The following is a 20,391-nucleotide window of genomic DNA, read 5'->3' as shown; positions in this document are numbered from 1 at the left end:
ACATTAATAAAAGTGTATAATTGCAGTACAATAAAGGTCTTTGGGTTTTCCTACCCTTACAAGCTCAGGAGCGGCAGGGGAGGGTAAAAGACATTGCAATCTAAAACGTAACCACTGGATGTCGCTGTTTCCTCTTCAAAATCTAGAAGGGTTAAGGAGGCGAAACGTCTTTGCAGATCGCAAGAACAAGTCTCGTTGCCCCAACTGAACCCTTTTAATCTAAGCTGACCTGGATGACTCAAAAAATCTCCAAATATTACACACTGAACCTTTAACTAGAGATAAAAGGGCATCTCCTTAAAAAAAAAAAATCAGTTCAAGCGGTAAAAGCCGCTCTCACCTCTCCCCACGGGCCTGTCACCCACTGAGGGGGAGGGCAGCGCTGCAGGTTGCAGCGCACCCTGGAGGTAGGCCGGCCCTGTTTGGGACACTTGGACTCTGGCAGCGTTTCCCCGCTCTCTCCACTCTTGCACAAGACCACGCGGTGCCTGTAGCCAGGACCACAGCTGGGCGTGCACTGCAGGCGAGCAGGAGGGGAAAAGGAAGGAGAAAGAAGGAGGAAAACATATCAGGCAGAGTTGGGGTTGGGGGGGGGGCAGTGAGATTGAGGCCATGCAAGGGTTGCGACAGCAGTTCATTTGCGGTCACAATCACGCAGAATGATATCATCTTAATCCAATCAGCAGAGGGCAGCGGCTGCACGGAGAGAGTCAGGAGGCCCCTTCATGTAAATCAGGTGAACACGAGTCATTGGGCGAGATCTGATTCATCGGCCCATGACAAAGACTCGAGCGGAGCGCCAAGAAAAGTGTGAGTGGCTCGGAGAACATGGACTTTTTACAGCCTGTTCTCCTCAGCGAGTACCAGACAGGTCTGGTTTTATGACGAGGGGGGATGATGATTTGCAGGACACCTACTTCACGGAACAAACTTCACTCATGGGGAAACGTGTTTAAAGTTTGACTCAGTCGTGAGTTGTGTTGTTTTGTGCGTAAAAATGAGGAAAATTCCCCGGCGGTCGCAGGTTTGTAGGGCAGCGAGGAGGCCGCAGCGCTCACTGGTGACACCGGGTCGGGGATGCTGCACCTGGTTGATGACATCATCACGTCTCGACAAAAGGCATGACTTTGCCCGACTTACAAGACGGTGCTTGGCAGAGGAAGACAAGCCGACGCAGCTCTAATGTGCTGCAGTGAGCAACTTTCTGTTCACGCTAGGATTTGAACAGATTTGTTGAGCTTTAAGGAAAAAAACAACAAAACAAAAAACGTTCGCCATTTTGCTCGCACTGTCAAAGAGACCGTGCGTGTATGAAGGCAAAAAAACCCAACTAATGTAGGGTTTTAATATTTTTTGTTTCATTGAATGCCCCCCCCCCACCCACACCCCGGCCTACAAGGCCTCGTGCGTTAACACGCTGTCTCTTGTCTCATGTCACTTTGCTTACCTTCTGCATTTGTTTTCTTTTCTTTTCACATTGGAAAATTCAATAAAGCAATTGTTCAAAAAAAAGAAGAAGAAGAGATTTGGACAGATTGGGAATGGAATGGAAGCAGTTCACATCTGAAAAATGAGTCTCGCCGCAGGATTGTCTGGAGCGCATCAAGACTCCGGTCTATTTGCAATCGTTTGCGTTCTGTTTTGACTTACTTTCGGAAGGGCGACGCTGTAAGAAAAAAAGAAAAAAAAAAAAAGAAGGGACGGGGGTGGGGAGTAACGCACGGCACGCGTAACAATATGCACTCCTGGGTGCAGCGACACGCTCGCTGCGATTTGTGTTCGCCATGCCTGTGTTGTGCATTTCATGGTTTCGACGCTTCTTACACTCTCCGGGCAGATGTGGAGGTTTCTTCGGTTCAAATGGAAAATAAAGCGTGACATCACTCAGGAAGAACTCGGCAGAAAAATCAAGTGTTGGTTGAAAAAAAAAACACACACACACAAAAAAAAAAGAAAAATCAGCCAGTTGACGGGAAAAAAAAAAAAAAAAAACCAACAGATAAAAAATGTTTGCGAGCATCCAGATCAGGTGACATGCATGAGGGAGGAGACGCGTGCCCACCTCCGACCAGTCCAGGGCCAGCCACTCGGGGGGGCAGCTGTGGTTGCTGCAGGGCTCGGTGAGAGGAGGCCGCAGGGGCGCGCAGGCAGAGTCGTCCAGGACCTTCTCCTCCGTCGCCGAGATCCTCCTCTTGCACAGGACCTCGCGCGTCCGCAGGCCGCCGTTACAGCTGCGGCTGCACTCGGACCACTCGCCCGTCCACCAGCTGGAGAGGCACAGAAATTGCTTTCTGATTCACCTTCTCGATCAGACGGGAGCAGTGCATTTTAAAAGCAGTAAATCCATCGTGAACTACCAAAAGCGCTGGTGGTGACGGACGGAACGAATAAACGCACAAAGTAGAACGGAAACTACGGAATCCAAATATTCAATGTTTTTGCTCGATGTTTTCGTTACCATTTGCACCCCTGTAATTCTAAGGAAGCCTGGTGTGGACAATCCAGCCCGCTGCCTATTCAGGGTGAACACTTGCGTCATTAAATAAACTAGTGAAGAAGACGGTGGACAAGATATCCAAGTTTATGTGCTGAGGTCACTGTAGCTCACTGGCAAGCTCAAGGGAGGGAGGGTGAGCGAAAGAGCGCCGCAATCTAAAATGTGACCACTTGATTCGCTGTTTCTTCTCAAACATCTCCAAATGTTCACGCTTGAGCTCAAGGCTCTCGACACACCAGGGCCTTTAATGTTGACGGCAGCAGTTGACCAACAGGGGGCGTTAAGCGTACCACCTCTTTCTTAGCGGGGAACTCTTTAGTTGCTTATTTTTGTATTAGTCCATTTAAAGCAACGCACGGTCAGTGTTAGAATTCTTTCAATTCCTGACACACAGACGACTGACTTTAAAAATTGTCGTCGTGGTAAAGATGAATCAACACTCTGGCCGGACGGTCGGGGTCCTCACCTGGGGGAGCACGGCTCAGTATTGCACGATCGCCTCTTTTCTTTGGGTTTGCTCCTCTTGTCGCAGAAGTGGTTGTTGACGACAGAGTGATCCGTCTGCCTCTTGCACACCACCTGTTGGGCCTGCACACCTGGAAGCCACAAGCACAACGCAGTTCATCCTCTGAGCCGCCTTTTAACGAACCCGAGGCGAGATACGACATAAAGCAAAAGGGTGATGCCATTACTGCGCCCCCTAGTGTGAGCTCTGATGGATTTTGCCTGGAGCAACGCTGAAAATGTGAAAAGCGTGACAAGTCATGTCTGCTGAACTTAACCTTGAGCCCACAACCAAATTCGGCTGTCCCATCCTGATGCCCCTTCCTCCTTCCATCCTTGCTTTTGTTTGTTTACGTTTGTTTGCTGTCAAGAATGCTTGTTAAAAAAAAAATTCCGTCTCCTCCTCCGTCCAAACACAACGCGCCATTTTTTTACTTGAGGTGAACTGGTCGGGGTCGTGGACACGCAGCTCCTGAGGTGGGAATATGGTACTGCTGTACTACTTTCCTGCTTTCACAATGATCCACAGACTGAATGTGCACCAATTCTGACTTCACACCCAAAATAAACACCACAATGTGTGTGTGGGAAATGGTCCAGTTCGGTTGCCTCAACTGAACTTTCACAGACAGACCACCACATGAGTAACATAATAGAGGTGGCTAACATGCCGCAACCCTTATTATCCACCAGCTCGCTAACACGATTGTGGCTGCAGCGCCACATTATGACCAGTGATGACATTTATGATAATGTGCACTGCTGTTTTTCTTTCCCCTCAAACAATTTAAGACCTCGATGGATTATCGCGGTAAGTAGAAAAGGGCTTGTGATCTCACCTCCGGCACAGAGAGACGAGCAGCGCGACCAGGAGTTGTAGTGCCAAGCAAAGCCGGTAAGAGGATCCCTGTTGAGTGGAGGGTTAAAACGATAATGGATGCCAAGGTTCTCCTCCCTCACCAGCACCTGAACAGAGAGACAACCAAGCATCTTAAACAATAACAAAAATATTATTATGATTTTTTCTTTTTTTTACTAGATAATAAAGACTTTTTGTTTACCATGACAATCAATGTCATGTTTGTTGGTCCCATAGCTTCAAGAGTTTCTGGTCCATCAGTGGGCCGCCTGTAGTGGAAGACGGTACCCGCAACATCAAACCTGCGCGGCGTGTCAATGGTCAGCTTCCCATTGATAAAGTACTGGTCCCCTTTACTCTTCAGCACTGGGACAGCAAGAAGAGGAAGAACGGCCATGAAGGGACACATCAAGGTATTTTTTACTAACAGAACCAGCAGTGTGCGGTAACAGTATCAAGGCACGTTGCTGTTTATTATAGTGAGAGACATAAGACTGACAATTATATCTTTAATGCAAAACTTGCTGATGACTCTATCATAGAGCCAACAATAGTTTACTTATAGTGCAGACTACATTTTAACACTCAAACACTCCCCAGAAGTGAAGCCAAAGTACCTCTATTGCCCCCTGGTGGCTGAATGTAGTTCAGGTCATTTAGATCTTGCCCACAAAGATATATATATATATATATATATGTATATACGTATATATGTATATACATATATATACGTATATACATATATACATGTATATACGTATATACGTATATACATATATATACGTATATACATATATACATGTATATACGTATATACATATGTATATATATATATATACATATATATATACATACATATATATATATACATATATATACATATACATATATATACATATATATACATATATATATATATATATACATATATATATGTATATATATATATATATATATATACATATATATACATATATATATATATATATATATATATATATATATATACATATATATATATATATATATATACATATACATATATATATACATATACATATATATACATACATATATATATATGTATATATACATACATATATATATGCATATATACATACATATATGTATATATATACGTATATACATATATACATGTATATACGTATATACGTATATACATATATATACGTATATACATATATACATGTATATACGTATATACATATGTATATATATATATATACATATATATACATACATATATATATATACATATATATACATATACATATATATACATATATATACATATATATATATATATACATATATATGTATATATATATATATATACATATATATACATATATATATATATATATATATATACATATATATATATATATATATATATATACATATATATATATATATATATACATATACATATATATATACATATACATATATATACATACATATATATATATGTATATATACATACATATATATATGCATATATACATACATATATGTATATATATACGTATATACATATGTATGTATATACATATGTATGTATATACATATATATATATATATATATATATATATATATACATATATATATATATATATATATATATATATATATATATATATATATATATATATATATATATATATATACATATACATTTTTTACTACAGACTTTTTTTTATGGTTAACATGATTTCAGGCAGAGCCCCATATTTCCTTTTTTATTTCGGCTCCTGATTGGCTGACTGTGTCCGCTTAGAAACTATATCGCCACCTCTGGGCATGGTATGTGACGTCGCCTGACAGTGTGTGGACAACATCTTAAAAAAAAAAGTGGAAAAATGCATATTTTTTTAAATATTCATGTAGCTCAAATCTGAGTAGTGCCAAAAAGCAAAAAAAAGTTTCAAGTTTTTCTTTCTTTATCTGTGGAAAGGCCACCACGAGCCACCGTGGGGCAAAACCCCCAAGAACAAAAACACAACGTTACTTGAGAAACAGTAAAGAGCGAGAATGAGTCCAGTCTTACCAAGGTAGTTTAGAGAGACGTTGAGCTCTTGTATATGGATGAACACGGACCCTTTAGGAATCCTGACCACCTCCTCATAACCTGAGACACACAGAGTCAAAAAAGGGAAAAGAGATGAAAGAGCTCTATTGAGCGGGCAGGTCAAGGGGAGTCGTACGCGAGCCGCACTTTGGACCCAGCGGGGCGTCGATGGGCTAAGCAGAGGCTTCAGATTGCTGCTACATTCCTGGGCAGCAGGCCTCTGCTGCCCTGCTTGGCTCTTTGCTTGGAGAGCGGGAACTATGCTGAGACCTGGCTCCAGCTCCAGCTCCACCTTTTTTCTTCTCTCCATTCCTCCCATCTGTTTTGGTCTGTGGTACCCTTTTTCTTTTTACGGCCAACCTTTCTTTGGCTCGCCTCGGCTCGCCTCTCGCCGTCCAGCCGCAGCAGCGCCGCGAATAACTTCAGCCTCACTGGAGTAAGAGGAATTATACGGAGTCAAGGAACGGGAGAATTCCTTCCAGCGCTCTGACCACAAGAGGAAAGATGAGGCTTGGCTCGTGACCTCTTTTGGAAAGCTGCGAGAAGTGGGACCGAACCCTGTTGTGGATCTTTTATGAGGAGGCCTGGAAGATTAGAGAGTCTGAGTTTAAAGAGGTTTTGTTTTTTTTTTCTCTGCCTCAGAGACACTCAAGTGGGAAGAAAAATGCAAGGAAAGTGTGTTCTTCTGTTAACAATCAGGGACCTGTGTGGCGAACGCACGGCAAAGTGCGTTGACCTCGGCGACCCCTTACACTTCCGTAACCTCTCGACGCCAAATAGGGCCACGGGCCGGACAGACGGAAAGATAATCAGGACAATATTATTGTTTCTCAGCTGAGAGGAGAGAGCATCGTGGAGTTTTCCTATTTGTGGGGAACTTTGTCAGTTGTGAAACTATATTATTTGTCTTATTTTGTTGGTTTAATGGTTTTGGGTTTGGCGGTTTGGTTTGGTTTGGTTGGGTTGGTTGGTTTGGGTTGGGTTGGGTTGGGTTGGGTTGGGTTGGGTTGGGTTTGGTTTGGTTTGGTTTTGTTGGTTTGGCATGGAGGGAAAAGGTCAATCAAAAAGGCTTTGGGCGTTAAAACAAGTCAAAACCTTGTTATGAACACAACCGAGTGACGCCCGCAGTTATAAATCCTGCAATAAATGTAATCCACATTGTTGCGCGGGTGCTGAATTTAGAATTATACGACATGCGGCACCTTAAGGAGGGGTTTTAAACATAAAAACCCCGGTGCACAATTTTTTTTGAGTCATCGGGCCACAGCAACACTTCAGCACTGGCTTTTAAGCCCTGCACGCCTGGGATCAAGAGGAATAACAACTTAAGAGCAGGACAGTGATGGACGTCATGCTCTTGTGGTTCAATGAGAGCGAATCCTTCCAGCAGCCCATGCCAATGCATTTCCCAGAGAGCCATTAAATTAATACCAACCCTGCTGAACTGTCCACAAGGACTGAGACGTGCACATTGGCATCAATAGTAAGAAATCCCTGACGTCTGCTACATTGCTCTGGGACACTTTTTCTCGCGGGTTCTTGCAGTTCTCCATTCCCATCCATAGTAATAACGGCACCGCCCCTTAATTCAACCCACCAGTCTATACTTTGCGTTTGCTCTCACGAGCTGGCACACGACGATGTGGGTGGGATATTTGAAGGGGGTTCAAAGACCTCAGTGGGAGTTTGAGAGACTGGCCCGGTCACTGCGGTCACTGCAGAGGGTGGCTTCCTGTTCAGGGCGTGTCCACTCTGAGCGAGCGCAGTCGGGGGGTGGGAGAGCGAGAGCGGGAGTGGAGGGTCAGTGAGTGGCAGTTGGGTGAGAAAGCCTGTGGTCGGTGTCGTGGGCAGAAAGGAAACCAGGGATGGATCCAAAGGCGGTCATGCCTTAAAGCTACATTGGTTGTGCTTTGACCGACTGTGTCTGCCACGTGTCCCTGGATGGACGGCCAATAGAGGCACAGGAGATCCCAGAGTACGACGCATAGCTGCCTGTGCTCTCAAACACATTTTTTTTTTAATAAGACAAGGCGAATCCCAAGTTCTATAGAATTCCTGCTCTCTCTTTCTACTCACGTGTTCCTGATCAGGGTCCACATCTTGGGGCCTTGCACCTGATAGTTTGGGGAAGCCAGTGTGAGCTGCACCTCGGGTGGATTTCTGAAGCCTTGCACGTAAATGTTTCTGAGCTCTAACATGGAGCTTTTCAGCTGGGCTCATTACAAACCAAATGATGACAAAAATAGGAAGTGAGTGCTGCATCCTGCTCTAATTAAACCTCAGAACAGAAGAGCATCGACACGAGAGAAGTCAACAGGAGAGATTAGCACGGACGCCCTGGTGGTGGTTGTTGAACTTGAAAGCTTTCTTGAGCTTGGGAGACAAAGTTTGGTTGACAGCGTCAAATGAAAAGGTCAGCTAAGGTGGGCTTCTGTGGAGTTTGCGAGTAAGCAGACGACTACGCGACACATTGCGCTTGACCTCCAGGGCATCGTATAGAACAACGCTCGATACGCTTCACGTGCGCACGTTTCGGCAGCCAGAAGAAGAAAAAAAAAAAAAAAAGTCTGGCACGGCTTCTTCTCAGGATAAATGCCTCACGTTTGCCTAATCTGATTCTCAGAAGAGCGGAGATCGGTTCCAGATCCACTCTCAGCCCTGCCCCCCCGCACTTGAGGGAAATCAGGGCAGCGAAAGCGTCGTACGCGAAGGAGAGGGAGTTGAATGACGTACCTCCCTCGGGAAGCGTGCTGTTGAAGAGTCCCTCCACGGACACGCAGCCGCTCCCGTCGCCCCCGCAGCTCCGGCATCGGTCCTCGCGAACGTCCGAGCCGAGGATGCGATCGCACCCGACGTGCTGCAAATAGAGCAAAGCAGTGAGCCGCGGAGGTGTGTGTGTGTGTGGGGGCGGGGGGTCACTCGGGGTTACGGGTGAATAGAGTCGCACTGAGTAAGTTGAGAGGTGTCAGAGGCCGCCGGTGGGATTACGCCTAATGTCTTCCAGGCTTTTCGTCGGGAAGAGAAAAAAAAAAAAAAAAAAAAAAAACACACACAAAAAAAAACAACAACACAGAAATATCAGATGGTAAGTCCAGATGTGCTCTGATCCAGAGCAGACACAATGCGCCGAGGTTGCTAAACCCATAGATGTCGGCATAAATAAGTTTGGTGATGAGTCGAGCAGGTGGTTTCACTCAAACTCCTCAGCAGTGACCCAATCCTAAACAAACTCGCCGAGAGTCGACGGCGACTGCTTTCGCTCTCATATTTTCTTGTGACAGTTGCTTACTGCAGGGACAGATAATGAGGCCGGAGTTTATTATTACTTTTGCACTGATTAGATCACGTTTCAAAACTTAATCCCAAAATGATCCACTTCAGGGCTCGTTGCTGGCGCCAAACATGAGGACGGAACAAAACAGAGTTTATTTAAAACTCGGTCACGCTAAAATATGTGGAAAAGTGTAAAGAAGAAAAAAAAAAGATACCAGGAAAAATAACAACTTCAAGGACCCATATTAAACCCATTCACAGATCTTTTTTTTTTTTTTTTTTTAAATCCTGGACTCCAGTTCCGTCATTAGTGAGCTAAGTGTCACGAAGGGGACAAACACAAGACAAACTGCAAAATGGATTCAGAAGGTGGGACTAAGAGCTGGCTGGGTGTGTTCGCTCTCGTGTAGGAGTGAGGTGACCTGTGATCTCCTCTCTTTGTGACATCATACGGGGATGATTTCGAGAGCCTAGAATGTGTTTTTGTGCACATTTTCTGCAACGTGTAGAGAGCACGATAAGGCGAGGGCGCATTTCTCCGTGAAGTCTATTTTCAGACTGGAAACACACACGACTGCTGCCAAACACTGACAGAATGAAATTCAAAATTTGGCCTTTGAATAAATCTGAATCCCATCAGCACCAAGTACAGGACCAAGATAAAAATAGCATCGAATTGAAAGACTCCAGCCTCAGAGAAATAAAGTTTCTTTTCGAGACGCCGTTCCTAGATTCCATCCAGGAAGTGCATCTTCTGAACCTACGATAAGGACAAGTGCGCTGGGAGTCAAACAACACACACACAAACAAAAGAATGCTGATTTGGCAGATTTGGTGGCATCTGACACGACTTTGGCCTGCAGCGAGCTCCACTGCTCAACGAGGCTCACAGGTTAGTTTTTCTCTCCCTCCCTCCATCCCTCGCTGCCGCACTCCTCCTCTTCCCGGAGCTTAGCGCCGGTCAAACCCGACTTTGTGTCGGAGTCAGCACGAGGGCGCAAAGGAGGGATTTCTTCACGCTATGTTTGAAGCCCGATGTGTATCTAACCTCCACGGTGGGTGGGATGATGAAGGAGGAGAGGGAGACAAGGAGCTCGGAGCGCATTAGGAAACAAAGCAGCGAAGGAAAGCCTCCCTGGCCTGCCTGCCTGCCTGCCTGCCTCCCTTGCTGGCTGGCTGCAGTGAAAACAGACGAGCAGCTGAGCGGGAGGGTCAGCGAGTTCCTCCGGAGCAGAACACAAACTAAGGCAAGGAAAAAAGACGCGGCAGGAGAGATGTGCACCCACAAAAAAAAAAAAAAAGAGATGTTGATAAACAAACTCTTCTCTCGGTCGACCTGACCTCCGAGACGGTTGGAATAAAAAAAGGCCGAGTGGGTGAGAGGCACGTAAAGGGAGGGAAGGGGGAGCCCAAAAAAGAAAATCTTTTGGCACACTGCAGGCAACCACGAAACAACAAGCTGGATATCCTGACTTCTTTTTTCATCCTCTGTCCTCAAAATCCCCCTCGACCTCAAACACAACTAACAACAGATTGTGAATCAGCGCCGTTCAGCGTTTCAACCACGTCACTGTCAAAAACTGGCATGTCGGGCTCCCGTCCGAAGCTCGAGGCTGTCACAGCGAGAAAAATGAGGTGCAGTCGGGTTGTCGTCACCCGCCGGGAATAGAGGCCCGATTGTTGCTGAGACGCAGCTGTGTAGCGTTCAAAGGGGGTCGGAAACTTTAAAGACTCGGTTTTGCTGTGTGCAGAGTTTGGCCAGGCAGTGCCGCGCCACGTTGGCCGAGGTGAACCGATTCTTCCTTCCCCCGCAGACGCCGTGTCAATAAGCAACAGGACACCATCTGAGGCTTACGATAACAAAGTCTGATAAAATGGCATGACTTCGCCTAAGCTGTGCTTTATTCTTTTACGTAGACTGGCTGCAACGTCGTTCTGCCGAGTATCTGCAATAGCTCCGAACTCGGACCTGCTTGAGATTTTACTCTCCCAGGTGCTCGGAGAAGAAGATGCCAGATCAGGACACGGATCATATTGTTTGCAATCGGCTTTCTGACCATGAGATGCTCCTAGATCTTAAACACTGGGCCTTGTAGAGAGAGGCTTGTGTGAGTCTATGGCACATGAGCTTCCAAGTCACTGTGGCTGTCTGGCAAAGCAGCTGGATGTGAGGATGCAACTTAAAGAGAAAAGTACGCAAGAGGATTAGGGCCACAAGAAGAGAAAAAAAAAAAAAGTTTTTTTTTTCCCCAAGTTTGGAGTTCGAGAATAAAGTTGACATTTCGAGATTGAAGTTGAAATTTCGAGAATAAAGTTGACGTAAAAAAGACAAAGTTTCGTGTTTAGTGGTGTGGTGTACCGTTTTCACCAGTTTCCTGATTACTGTGGGTGAGTCTTGTGGGATAAACCTGTTTTTGGAAGTTTACTTTTGACTGTGGGTAACTGGCTTAATTCACCATCCATCCAGTCTACTCGCCAATTTCCACTTTACTTGCATCGACTGTATTCATGAAATTTCGTCTTTTTTACGTCGACTTTTCTCCCAAAATTTTGACATTATTCATAAAAACTTCAATTTGGAACTGGGAATGAAAAATAAATGGCGTGTGTCGTCTCACCTTACACTCCCCGTTCACACACACATCCAGAGAGTCATCTCGGCACGGCGTGCCGTCCACCACCGCTGGGGCACGTTCGGTGTAGAAGTTGTAACCTTCAGCCAGGCAGTTGAGAGAACACGGCTTCACCCCACCTGGACACACACACACACACACACACACACACACACACACACACACACACACACACACAAAAAGTTGACATTGGCTTTGTTTATGCATTTTTTGGGTCAAGTAAGAGTAAGATAAAACCTCAATGTACACACATATATATACATACTGTATATATATCATGAGGTTTTATGTAAGTGATGACGTGGGTCATGTCAACAAGGGTGGCTGGATCCGAGGGGCGCAGACACACACTCCATTTTTTGGGGGGCAGAATGCGAGAGCCATGTGCAAACAGAGACGCATGTTTAATGAGTGACAACCGCAGGAAAAGAAGCTGAATGCGGTTACAGCTCTCAAAAATCGACTGCGATCATAGTTTTGTCAAAAATAGATTAGAGACAGAGAGAAAAAAACAATTGCACAAACATGTATTGCACATTGCTGGGCAAAAAGTTGAGGCGGGCACAATGTCAGCCACCGCAGAAGCATGTCGTCGTTGTCAGGGCCCTGCAGGGTCTTATTGGAAATGAAAGGGAAAGCCCAGTCCAAGACCAAGCAAATCCACTCGGCTAATTCTTGTGCGTTACACCGAGGACAAGCTGTTCTTTTCCGACATTGTAATACAACTTATTGCGCAAAACAACAATTGCATTACATGTAACAAATCAGTCGCTCACTGTCGCACGAGACAAAAAGACAATAAATCCCACTTCCTCCAATTTAAGAGCACGTCAAGTTTGTTTCCCCGCAGTCCCATTGCGGCGTGGGCACAGCGCCCTCTACCTTTGCCCTCTAAAAACCAGTTCAATCAGTTCATTAGCAAACACACAAACACGCTCGGCTGGCGGAACAACCCGGCCAAGTGGTAGACATCCTTCATTCATGTGCGGTGCTGCCAGCAGCTCCACTGCTTGAGTGGCTGCTGACAGTCTGGGCCCTGTTTGTTTGTGCTGGCAGCTGCGGAGCAGGTACATTATGTGCCGGGAAGGAAAGAAAAGGGGAGCGAGACGGCCAGACGGGGAGAGAGAGAGGGAGAGGGAGAGGGAGAGAGGGAGAGAGAGAGAGAGAGAGAGAGTTTAAACTGGCACTGGCTGCAGACACAGAAAGTGGCAGGAAAACTCTGATTCCCAGGGTGCCTTGCTTTGGCGAGACGCTTAGGACTTGCATCAGTGTGCGTGCGTGTGTGTGTGTGTGTGTGTGTGTGTGTGTGAATGGTAACTTGCATTTTGTGATGTATGGAGTGCAAGAGCCGTCGGTGAAGGCTGCTGGACTGAGAGCAGCAAGTATGGAGAAGCAGTGCGTAAAAAGAAATAGTAGCTCTGACAGAGCGTTTTAATGAACTGTCCTTGGCTGCCTGAGTGGAGAGGGAAAGACCAACGCTGCTGCTGCTGCTGCTGCTGCTGCTCTGAGCGTCATGACAAGGGACGCGGGAGAGGCAGAGGGAGGCAAGAGGAAAAGTGATTGCGCAATATAACCAAAAGTGGGAGAGCGACATTTATAGGAAATGGAGCAGCGAGGGCTAATAAAAAGGGGCAAGAGGAGGAGAAAGAGAGAGAGTCTGGTTTCCCTCTCAAATAGAAGCTTCTTTTTTCTTCTTCTTTTTTTTTTTTTTGCAACTGGAAAGAAAAGTGAGTCGCAGCAGATGATGTACGCTGATTTTTCCGGATGATCCCAACATGCTGTAATTTGGTTTTAACACAGTGTGTAGGAAGTGGATGTTGCAAAGTGGAAACAAAATAAGTGGCTGAAAAAGTCAAAACTGGAGAGGCGGCAGGAATTCCATTCAATTCGAGTCCATCTCAAGATGTTTTGGCAAACAGGATTGCGTCCTTAAATAATTATTAAGCATTGCCCATTCCCTCACCTTCCACCAGTGTGACACTCCCAAATTCACATGAAAAACCCCGAGCTGGAAACCTACACAGTGCCTGCTCAGGTGGTCATAGTCTCTCCGAGAGAACACTGCCGCAAGAAAACCCCCCCCCCAGAGCCATTGTATCCACACTGTGAGGCAAAGAGCTTTGTGACATGGCTGACTCCCCAAGTTCACCATCATGTCACAAAGATCAGCGTACAGGTCAGTGTGGCTGCATGGCACAAAAACCACAGAGAAATCCCCTTGACACGACTTACAGGACACAGAGAGCACTTCCTCAGCCCTCGTGTCTCTTGGCAGTCATCCGATTCCCACTATCTGGAATATCTACCATTAGAAATTCTCTCTGCGAACAGCGGGAGGAGAAGGACGCACGGAGATTCCACTTCTCCGTAAACTGTCAGCCTCCTGCACTGTCTTCAATTCAATTTCCGATGATGAATTTAGCCTCTTTCTGTTTCATTTGGTGGCAGAGGGCGGGAACAACTTGGACAACAATGTGTGAATCTGTTCAAAAATCATCAGAGCAATTCAGAGAGCTGCGTTTGCGATCGAAAACACATGACTGGGAGAGAAAGTAGCGCAGCCTCGCAGGGCAGGTGCCCGCAGCACAAGGTTCTGTCTCACTTTTCAGCTCTCCACATTGTGTCTCTCTGCTGTATTTCACTGTACACTGTCCTGTACATTGTATCCATTAGCTACGTATTTATCATGTGACAATGCATATTCCATCCAACTTGATTCCTCAGCTGCTGGTGCCCTTGATGGGCTGTGCGGAGGGAGGAATATCTGGAAGTCTTTCTTTTGTTTCGTTTGGATACGTATGTGTGCTGTGCGTCACGCGTGTAGTCGTCGCGCGCAAGCTGTTCTTAACTAATTGACCCGAGTGGGATCAATAAAGTTGTCTCGCTGATTGATCGATTAGCCCACTGCGAGTTGGAGCGGCAGAAAGCGGAGACTGGAATGTGAGGAGAGTGAGAGGGCTGCAGAGCAGAGGGACAGGGCTGGGCTGTAGCGATCTGGCCTTAACACGGGGCAGAATCTCTGGCGCGGCTCCTATTTTAACAGCTGCAAGGGATTTCCATTGTAAAATCAGCTGACTTGATGAAAGGAGCACTTGTTGCCTGAAGTTGAATTTGGCCGGCCCGGCCGTCTCTGTAAACCATTATGTTGTTGGGGAGATAGATTAAAAGCAGTTATGTCGTTGAAACTATTTATCTTTCACATCCAATGTAGTGCTCATCAGGAGCGAGGAATTCTCGCATGGAATTGTGGGACGTGTGGCTCTCCGCGGCCCAGCATCTGCCGACCAGACAGGAGGGGAGTCTGCAGCCTCGATTTCATCTCATGCCGTCCCACTTTCTCTCTCTCTCTCTCCACACACACACACGCACACACAGAGTCTCCGTCCGACTCCTCACATCCACAGCAATTGGGACAGAAAGGACGTGTTAAAGCACGGCGGTGCCTCTTCCAGTCACTCTAGAGTCAAGAAGCCCCGAGATCCCAAATTGATTTGAAAAGAAGTTGTGAGCACCCGTCTCCAAGCTGGAATTTTCACTAATGCTGTAAGCTATGTGGCTATACAGTATGATCGCAGAGCACCCCCCCCCCAAAAAAATATAAAAAAAAAAAAAAAAAAATGAGTATAGTCTTTTCAAATCAGCTCGGCAACGCAGATTATTTTGTTTCTTTTTTTTTTTTTTTTATTTAGCAGTGGTGTGCAGACTGATTCGTATATCTGCCCCCACCTGCACTGTATCCATGCTACGCACTCTTTCTTTTATGCAATGCACTTATATACACTTTACCTCATACAGCGTTCAGTTTTAAAGGCATAGAGTGGCACAGAGTGGATGACTCCGTGGATGTGACGGGATGGACGACACTGTATATGCATATTCATTGTGGCTTAATGTTTTTTAGAGTATTTTCTTTTTTGACTGAGCCCAGCACGTGAGTGCATTGAATTTTGTTGTTGTGCAATGACAATAATTCTATTCCATTCTATTCTATTTTATGTGTGTTTTTAGGATCAATTCTTATAGCTAAAGACTAATATTTGGACGCGTCTTTGCTAATTTGGGGGCAAACTCATCGTAAGTTGCTGCTCTGCTGCTTGCAGAGGCTTCTCACAACCACCAACCTCTGCTGCGCTGCACTGACGCGCTGGAATGCTCCTTCTAGCACTGACACACGTGCTGCGGTGAGGCGAGCTGCACAGTCTCACTGTGTGAGTGTGCGCACGGGGGAACCAGAGAGAGTAACACGGGAACTTTGAAGAATAATATGTGTTTCAGGGATAGTTTGTAGTTGCCCAATTACCTATTTTATATATTTTCTACAGACTACAACAAAGGAGGAGAGTGCAGGTGAGATATTCTGTGGATATAAAAAATTGGAAGGTCAGAAGATGATGATGATGAGATGGTTTGGACTGTAGTGAGGATAGGCAGAGAAGACATACAGTACATAGTAGGATGATGGGGGTTGGAACTGGCAGGGAGGAGAGGACATGAGGTAAGACTGTGTGAAAGAGGATGCAGAAGACAGGCAGACGATTGGCTGTGGCCACTCCTGAAGGTAACACCCTGACGGAGATAAAGATTCAACTAAAGATAAAGAGAATGTACCCAATAAATAAATGTCCCAATAAAAAAGGAAAAGTCACATTTTTTTCCACTTTTTACCATCTCATTGTCCATCAATAGTGATGTTGCAGCAGCGGAAGCCGGGGACACGCAAACGCCTCACGCTTCTTCACTCACCTCCCCTGTAGGGCTTCCAGGTGTAAAACTTCCCCCGGAAAGGAACGCTGTCAAAATCCGAGCACTGGATCTCCCGGAAATCTCGAGAGCCTGCGGGGCACTCCTGTCAAATCACACACACACACACACACACACACACACACACACACACACACACACACACACACACACACACACCATCGACATGGAGAAACGTGGCCACAAACATCTGCAACCCGACTCTCCACGGCGATGAGAAGCCGCAAGATAAATCTACGGGGACGATATTTACGAGCAGATTATGGCTACGATGACTGCGGCGCTCGACTGGATGGCGACGCAGCTGCAGAGGATTCGTACTTACATCGATGTTGCAGGACCTGAAGCGCTTTCTCTCCCCCAGACAATACTTTCCTCCAATGGTTGGCCTAGCAGCACGCACACGCACACACACGCACACACACACACACACACACACACACACACACACACACAGGGAGGGAGAGAGTCGCGCCAGTCAGTCCCATCTGAGTGCAATTTGGGGAAGATCTGACCTCCGTCACGTCGGCACACGGCGCTGACTGGCTGCCTCCGTCAGTGTGTTTTCAATCTGGCCGTCTGTCTCCCTTTTGTTGCTCCGCCGTCTACGCAGAGACAATAGCGCAGCGCCTCTCGCTGTGTTTGTATGTGTACGTGTTGAAAAGCAGGCCGAGCCGCTACTGTCAAACAGCTGTCAGAGAGGAGCCAAAGCAAATATGCAAATGAGGCTGAAAAGGGGAAACAAATAAACATTAAAAAAAAAAAAAAAAAAAAGGGGGGAAATGACAACGGAGGAACTGCGCTGGCTTCAGATGTGGGTCAGCTCCTCGGGAGGCTAATGGAAGCAAGGCGAGGGGCACGGCGGGTGTGAGCGAAAGCCCAGTTTACTGGTCATTCCGAGACTATTGGAACCATCTGTGGCGCTTTAATCACAACGGCAGCGTGCTGAAAAGAAATAGCCCCGGCAGTAAAACAATTTTTTGCATTCCCTTCCTCTGTCTGATGATAGAAGTGTTTCACACGACGATGCTGGACACCGCCGAGATTTTCACCCACATGGACGCTCTGTTTTCTTTTGTAGGCTGAGTCTCATGGAATGGAAGCAACGCAGATGACACGTGTTGTCGTGCTTGACGGAGCAGGCACGTGTGTGTGTGTGTGTGTGTGTGTGTGTGTGTGTGCGTGTGTGTGTGCGTGTGTGCGCAGGCTCATGTTTTACTGACTACACACCTACATCCACACAATTTAATTTTCCCCTATTAATTTCACACGTCCACCTGGGAAGGAGCCCATAGAGAACATCTGTTGACCTGGGAGAGTAACTGGGCCAAACGAGTCCATCACATTCAAAGTGGCCCAATCATTTGTTTATTTATTATTTTTCTTTGCAAATGTTCCAGTCTGTCTGCCTCATTTCCTAATGAGAAGCACAAATGTTCTTGCGTTCAGGTAAAACTCGTGCAAATGTTGGGAAATTCTCATGAGAGTGGACACTTTTCTTTTTTTGGGTGAATTCCGTACCTGGGGCTGTCGCAGTGTCTGATGGAAGAGGAAACTCCGCCTCCACACGTCCTGCTGCACTCCTCCCAGGGAGACCACAGACCCCAACCTCCGTCCACGCCTTCCGGACGGGTGCCGTATGCCACGCACACTCTTTTGTAGCACCACTGCAACACACACGCGCACGCACACACACACACACACACACACACACACACACACACACACACACACACACACACACACAGAAAATGACAACGTGGGTGGGACACTTGATAAAACCTGCTAAACTCTGCTCGAAATGATCAAAATGTTCCCGTAAGTCTGACACACTTCATCGAGTTCAGGATGAGTGAGGCGGTTCGCTCTTTCCTCTTGAGAAACCGCGCCTTGCAGAAGGTCGACGGTGTGTATTTACCCCTTTCTCTATGGTGTTGGTCTGACAAATGGTTCCCTCCGCGGCGGGAATGCTGCTGGTGATGCAGCGGTTGCTCTTGCTCATGCACCAGAGCTCGCTGCAGACCTCCTGTGGTAAAAAAAGGACAGCAGAGAGACGGTGAGACTCTGGCAGGCTGTGACAACACAAGTATGGATGTGAAATCCTCCAGTGGAAAGCTGCACTGCCGTTCACCTCCCTCTCTGCTCCCGTTCAACACAATGTCGATCTCACATGGGAGGCGAGGGTTCTCGTTTTATAGTGAACATATGCCATGACCACACAGTATCAATAATAATGGGTCTATAAAGTCGTGTGCCGTTCCAGATGTCTGCTCACTCTAAAGTTGGAGCCGTAAAAGATGGCCGCACTGTAAAGCGGATGTTTTAGTCAAACACTTGTGCAAACATCGGTTAGGGATTGAAAAAAAACTTTACAACTATAAAAAAAAAAAAAAAAATCAGCTCAGCCTGCTTGTGTTGGGAAGCTTTATGTGCTCACCCCGAGTCTGCAGAAGCATTTTGAATTTAAAATTGTAAAACGCCAGCTTTTAAAAGGCAATTTTCAGCATCATTTTGGGCGCTTTAATCTATCAACTGGTAAGGCTGCAGAAAGCAGTGAACAGAATATCAGGTGGGGTGCGGGGGGGTGGGGGTGGGGGGATCACTGTTCGCAGCTGTATGGCTTCTTTGCTAATAACTCAAAGTGCTGCAGTGTCAACACTTGGCAATTAGGAGGGATTACTGTTCCATGCACGTCCACACTAGTCTGCATTCAATCTACTTCCTGTGATAAAATAATAAGTCGGATTCGCCCTCAGGGCCAGGAAAGCTGCGCATGGATGCAAATGATGACAAGCAGAGCGCTGTAACAAGCCACTGACCGCATATTTGCACTGCCGCGATCTGACGCCGTACTGGAAGCGGCACTGCTCGTCTGCGTCGTAGGCCTGGCCCGGCGCTGTGGTCGGGTACACAAACTCCTGCTTGGGCGGGATGTTGTTTAGACAGGAGCCCATCCCTGCGCTGAAGCACACCCCGGGAGAAGAAACTGCTTTGAAGTTGCCTTAGGAATTGTTAAGAAATTGTTTTGCCCGCCCGCGGCAAAACAATTACACAGGAAACGGATTTCGCTCATGTTAAGATCTGTCAGTGAAACGCTCCTCCGACCACCAGGAGAAAAAAAAAAGAAAAAAAAGAAAAAAAAATGCTGCTCCGACATCCAAGTGAAATCCTTGCTTCCAAACATTTAATTAGCAAATTATTTGTGGGTTTGCAGATATCTGATGGGCTGACTCACTCCAGGAAGCTGGTGATGTAATCGCGGCTGCAGGCTGACCAGATGAATGGGTTGGTCTTCATGGTGATGTGGTCAGCCATCAGCTTGGCCGTCTCCTGGCTGCGGGGTCCGCAGGCGTTGCCCATCCCGTCGTGGTTCATTCCAAACCTAAAGGCCAGCACGACACGGTGACAACACTTTGAGAGTGAGACTTGAGAAGCGCAGGGACGGCGGAAAAAAAACGCACCGCTGGGGATAATCACTGGGATCGAAAACACAGACATGCTCCTACGGTTGGAAGTGGAACGTCGGTGTCGTCTAACACAACAAATTATATCCTACTGGATCTAAAACTGAAGATATTATAATGAACAAAGAAGATGCATCACATCAAATCACCAAATCAGGGAAATTTCAAGGTACATTTTTTTTTTTACAGCGAATGTTTGCATGAAAACACTGAATTATTTAGAATGTCTACCAATCTTAACTGAAAAGAAATAGTGAGACGGAGACGGAAATAGAAATAGAATAGAAATAGGTAGGTGAGTTACAAC

At 46.2% G+C, this 20,391-nt stretch overlaps 1 protein-coding gene across 3 annotated transcripts in view; it reads right to left on the bottom strand.

The window, feature by feature from the left end:
* Positions 1-20,391, bottom strand: part of adamts10 (ADAM metallopeptidase with thrombospondin type 1 motif, 10) — a 40,354-nt gene that overhangs the window by 1,454 nt on the left and 18,509 nt on the right. For all 3 annotated transcript variants that reach the window (XR_012927290.1, XM_076031236.1, XM_076031237.1), the window contains exons 10-23: positions 19,856-20,002; positions 19,440-19,581; positions 18,539-18,646; positions 18,142-18,287; positions 16,946-17,009; positions 16,603-16,705; positions 11,845-11,978; positions 8,687-8,810; positions 5,933-6,013; positions 4,063-4,226; positions 3,841-3,967; positions 2,964-3,093; positions 2,063-2,267; positions 341-517 (exon numbers count right to left, since the gene is read on the bottom strand). Coding sequence is in view for 2 of the 3 variants with exons in the window: in XM_076031236.1 (XP_075887351.1) it covers positions 341-517; positions 2,063-2,267; positions 2,964-3,093; positions 3,841-3,967; positions 4,063-4,226; positions 5,933-6,013; positions 8,687-8,810; positions 11,845-11,978; positions 16,603-16,705; positions 16,946-17,009; positions 18,142-18,287; positions 18,539-18,646; positions 19,440-19,581; positions 19,856-20,002 (1,852 nt within the window). In the remaining variant the exon portion in view is untranslated. The remainder of the gene's footprint in view (positions 1-340; positions 518-2,062; positions 2,268-2,963; positions 3,094-3,840; positions 3,968-4,062; positions 4,227-5,932; positions 6,014-8,686; positions 8,811-11,844; positions 11,979-16,602; positions 16,706-16,945; positions 17,010-18,141; positions 18,288-18,538; positions 18,647-19,439; positions 19,582-19,855; positions 20,003-20,391) is intronic.

This window comes from Nelusetta ayraudi, unplaced genomic scaffold, assembly GCF_046127955.1.
Source record: "Nelusetta ayraudi isolate G7.1 ecotype Tasmania unplaced genomic scaffold, CSIRO-AGI_Nayr_v1 ptg000032l, whole genome shotgun sequence".
NCBI classification, from domain to species: domain Eukaryota; kingdom Metazoa; phylum Chordata; class Actinopteri; order Tetraodontiformes; family Monacanthidae; genus Nelusetta; species Nelusetta ayraudi.
This window is presented reverse-complemented; position numbering and strand designations above follow the sequence as displayed.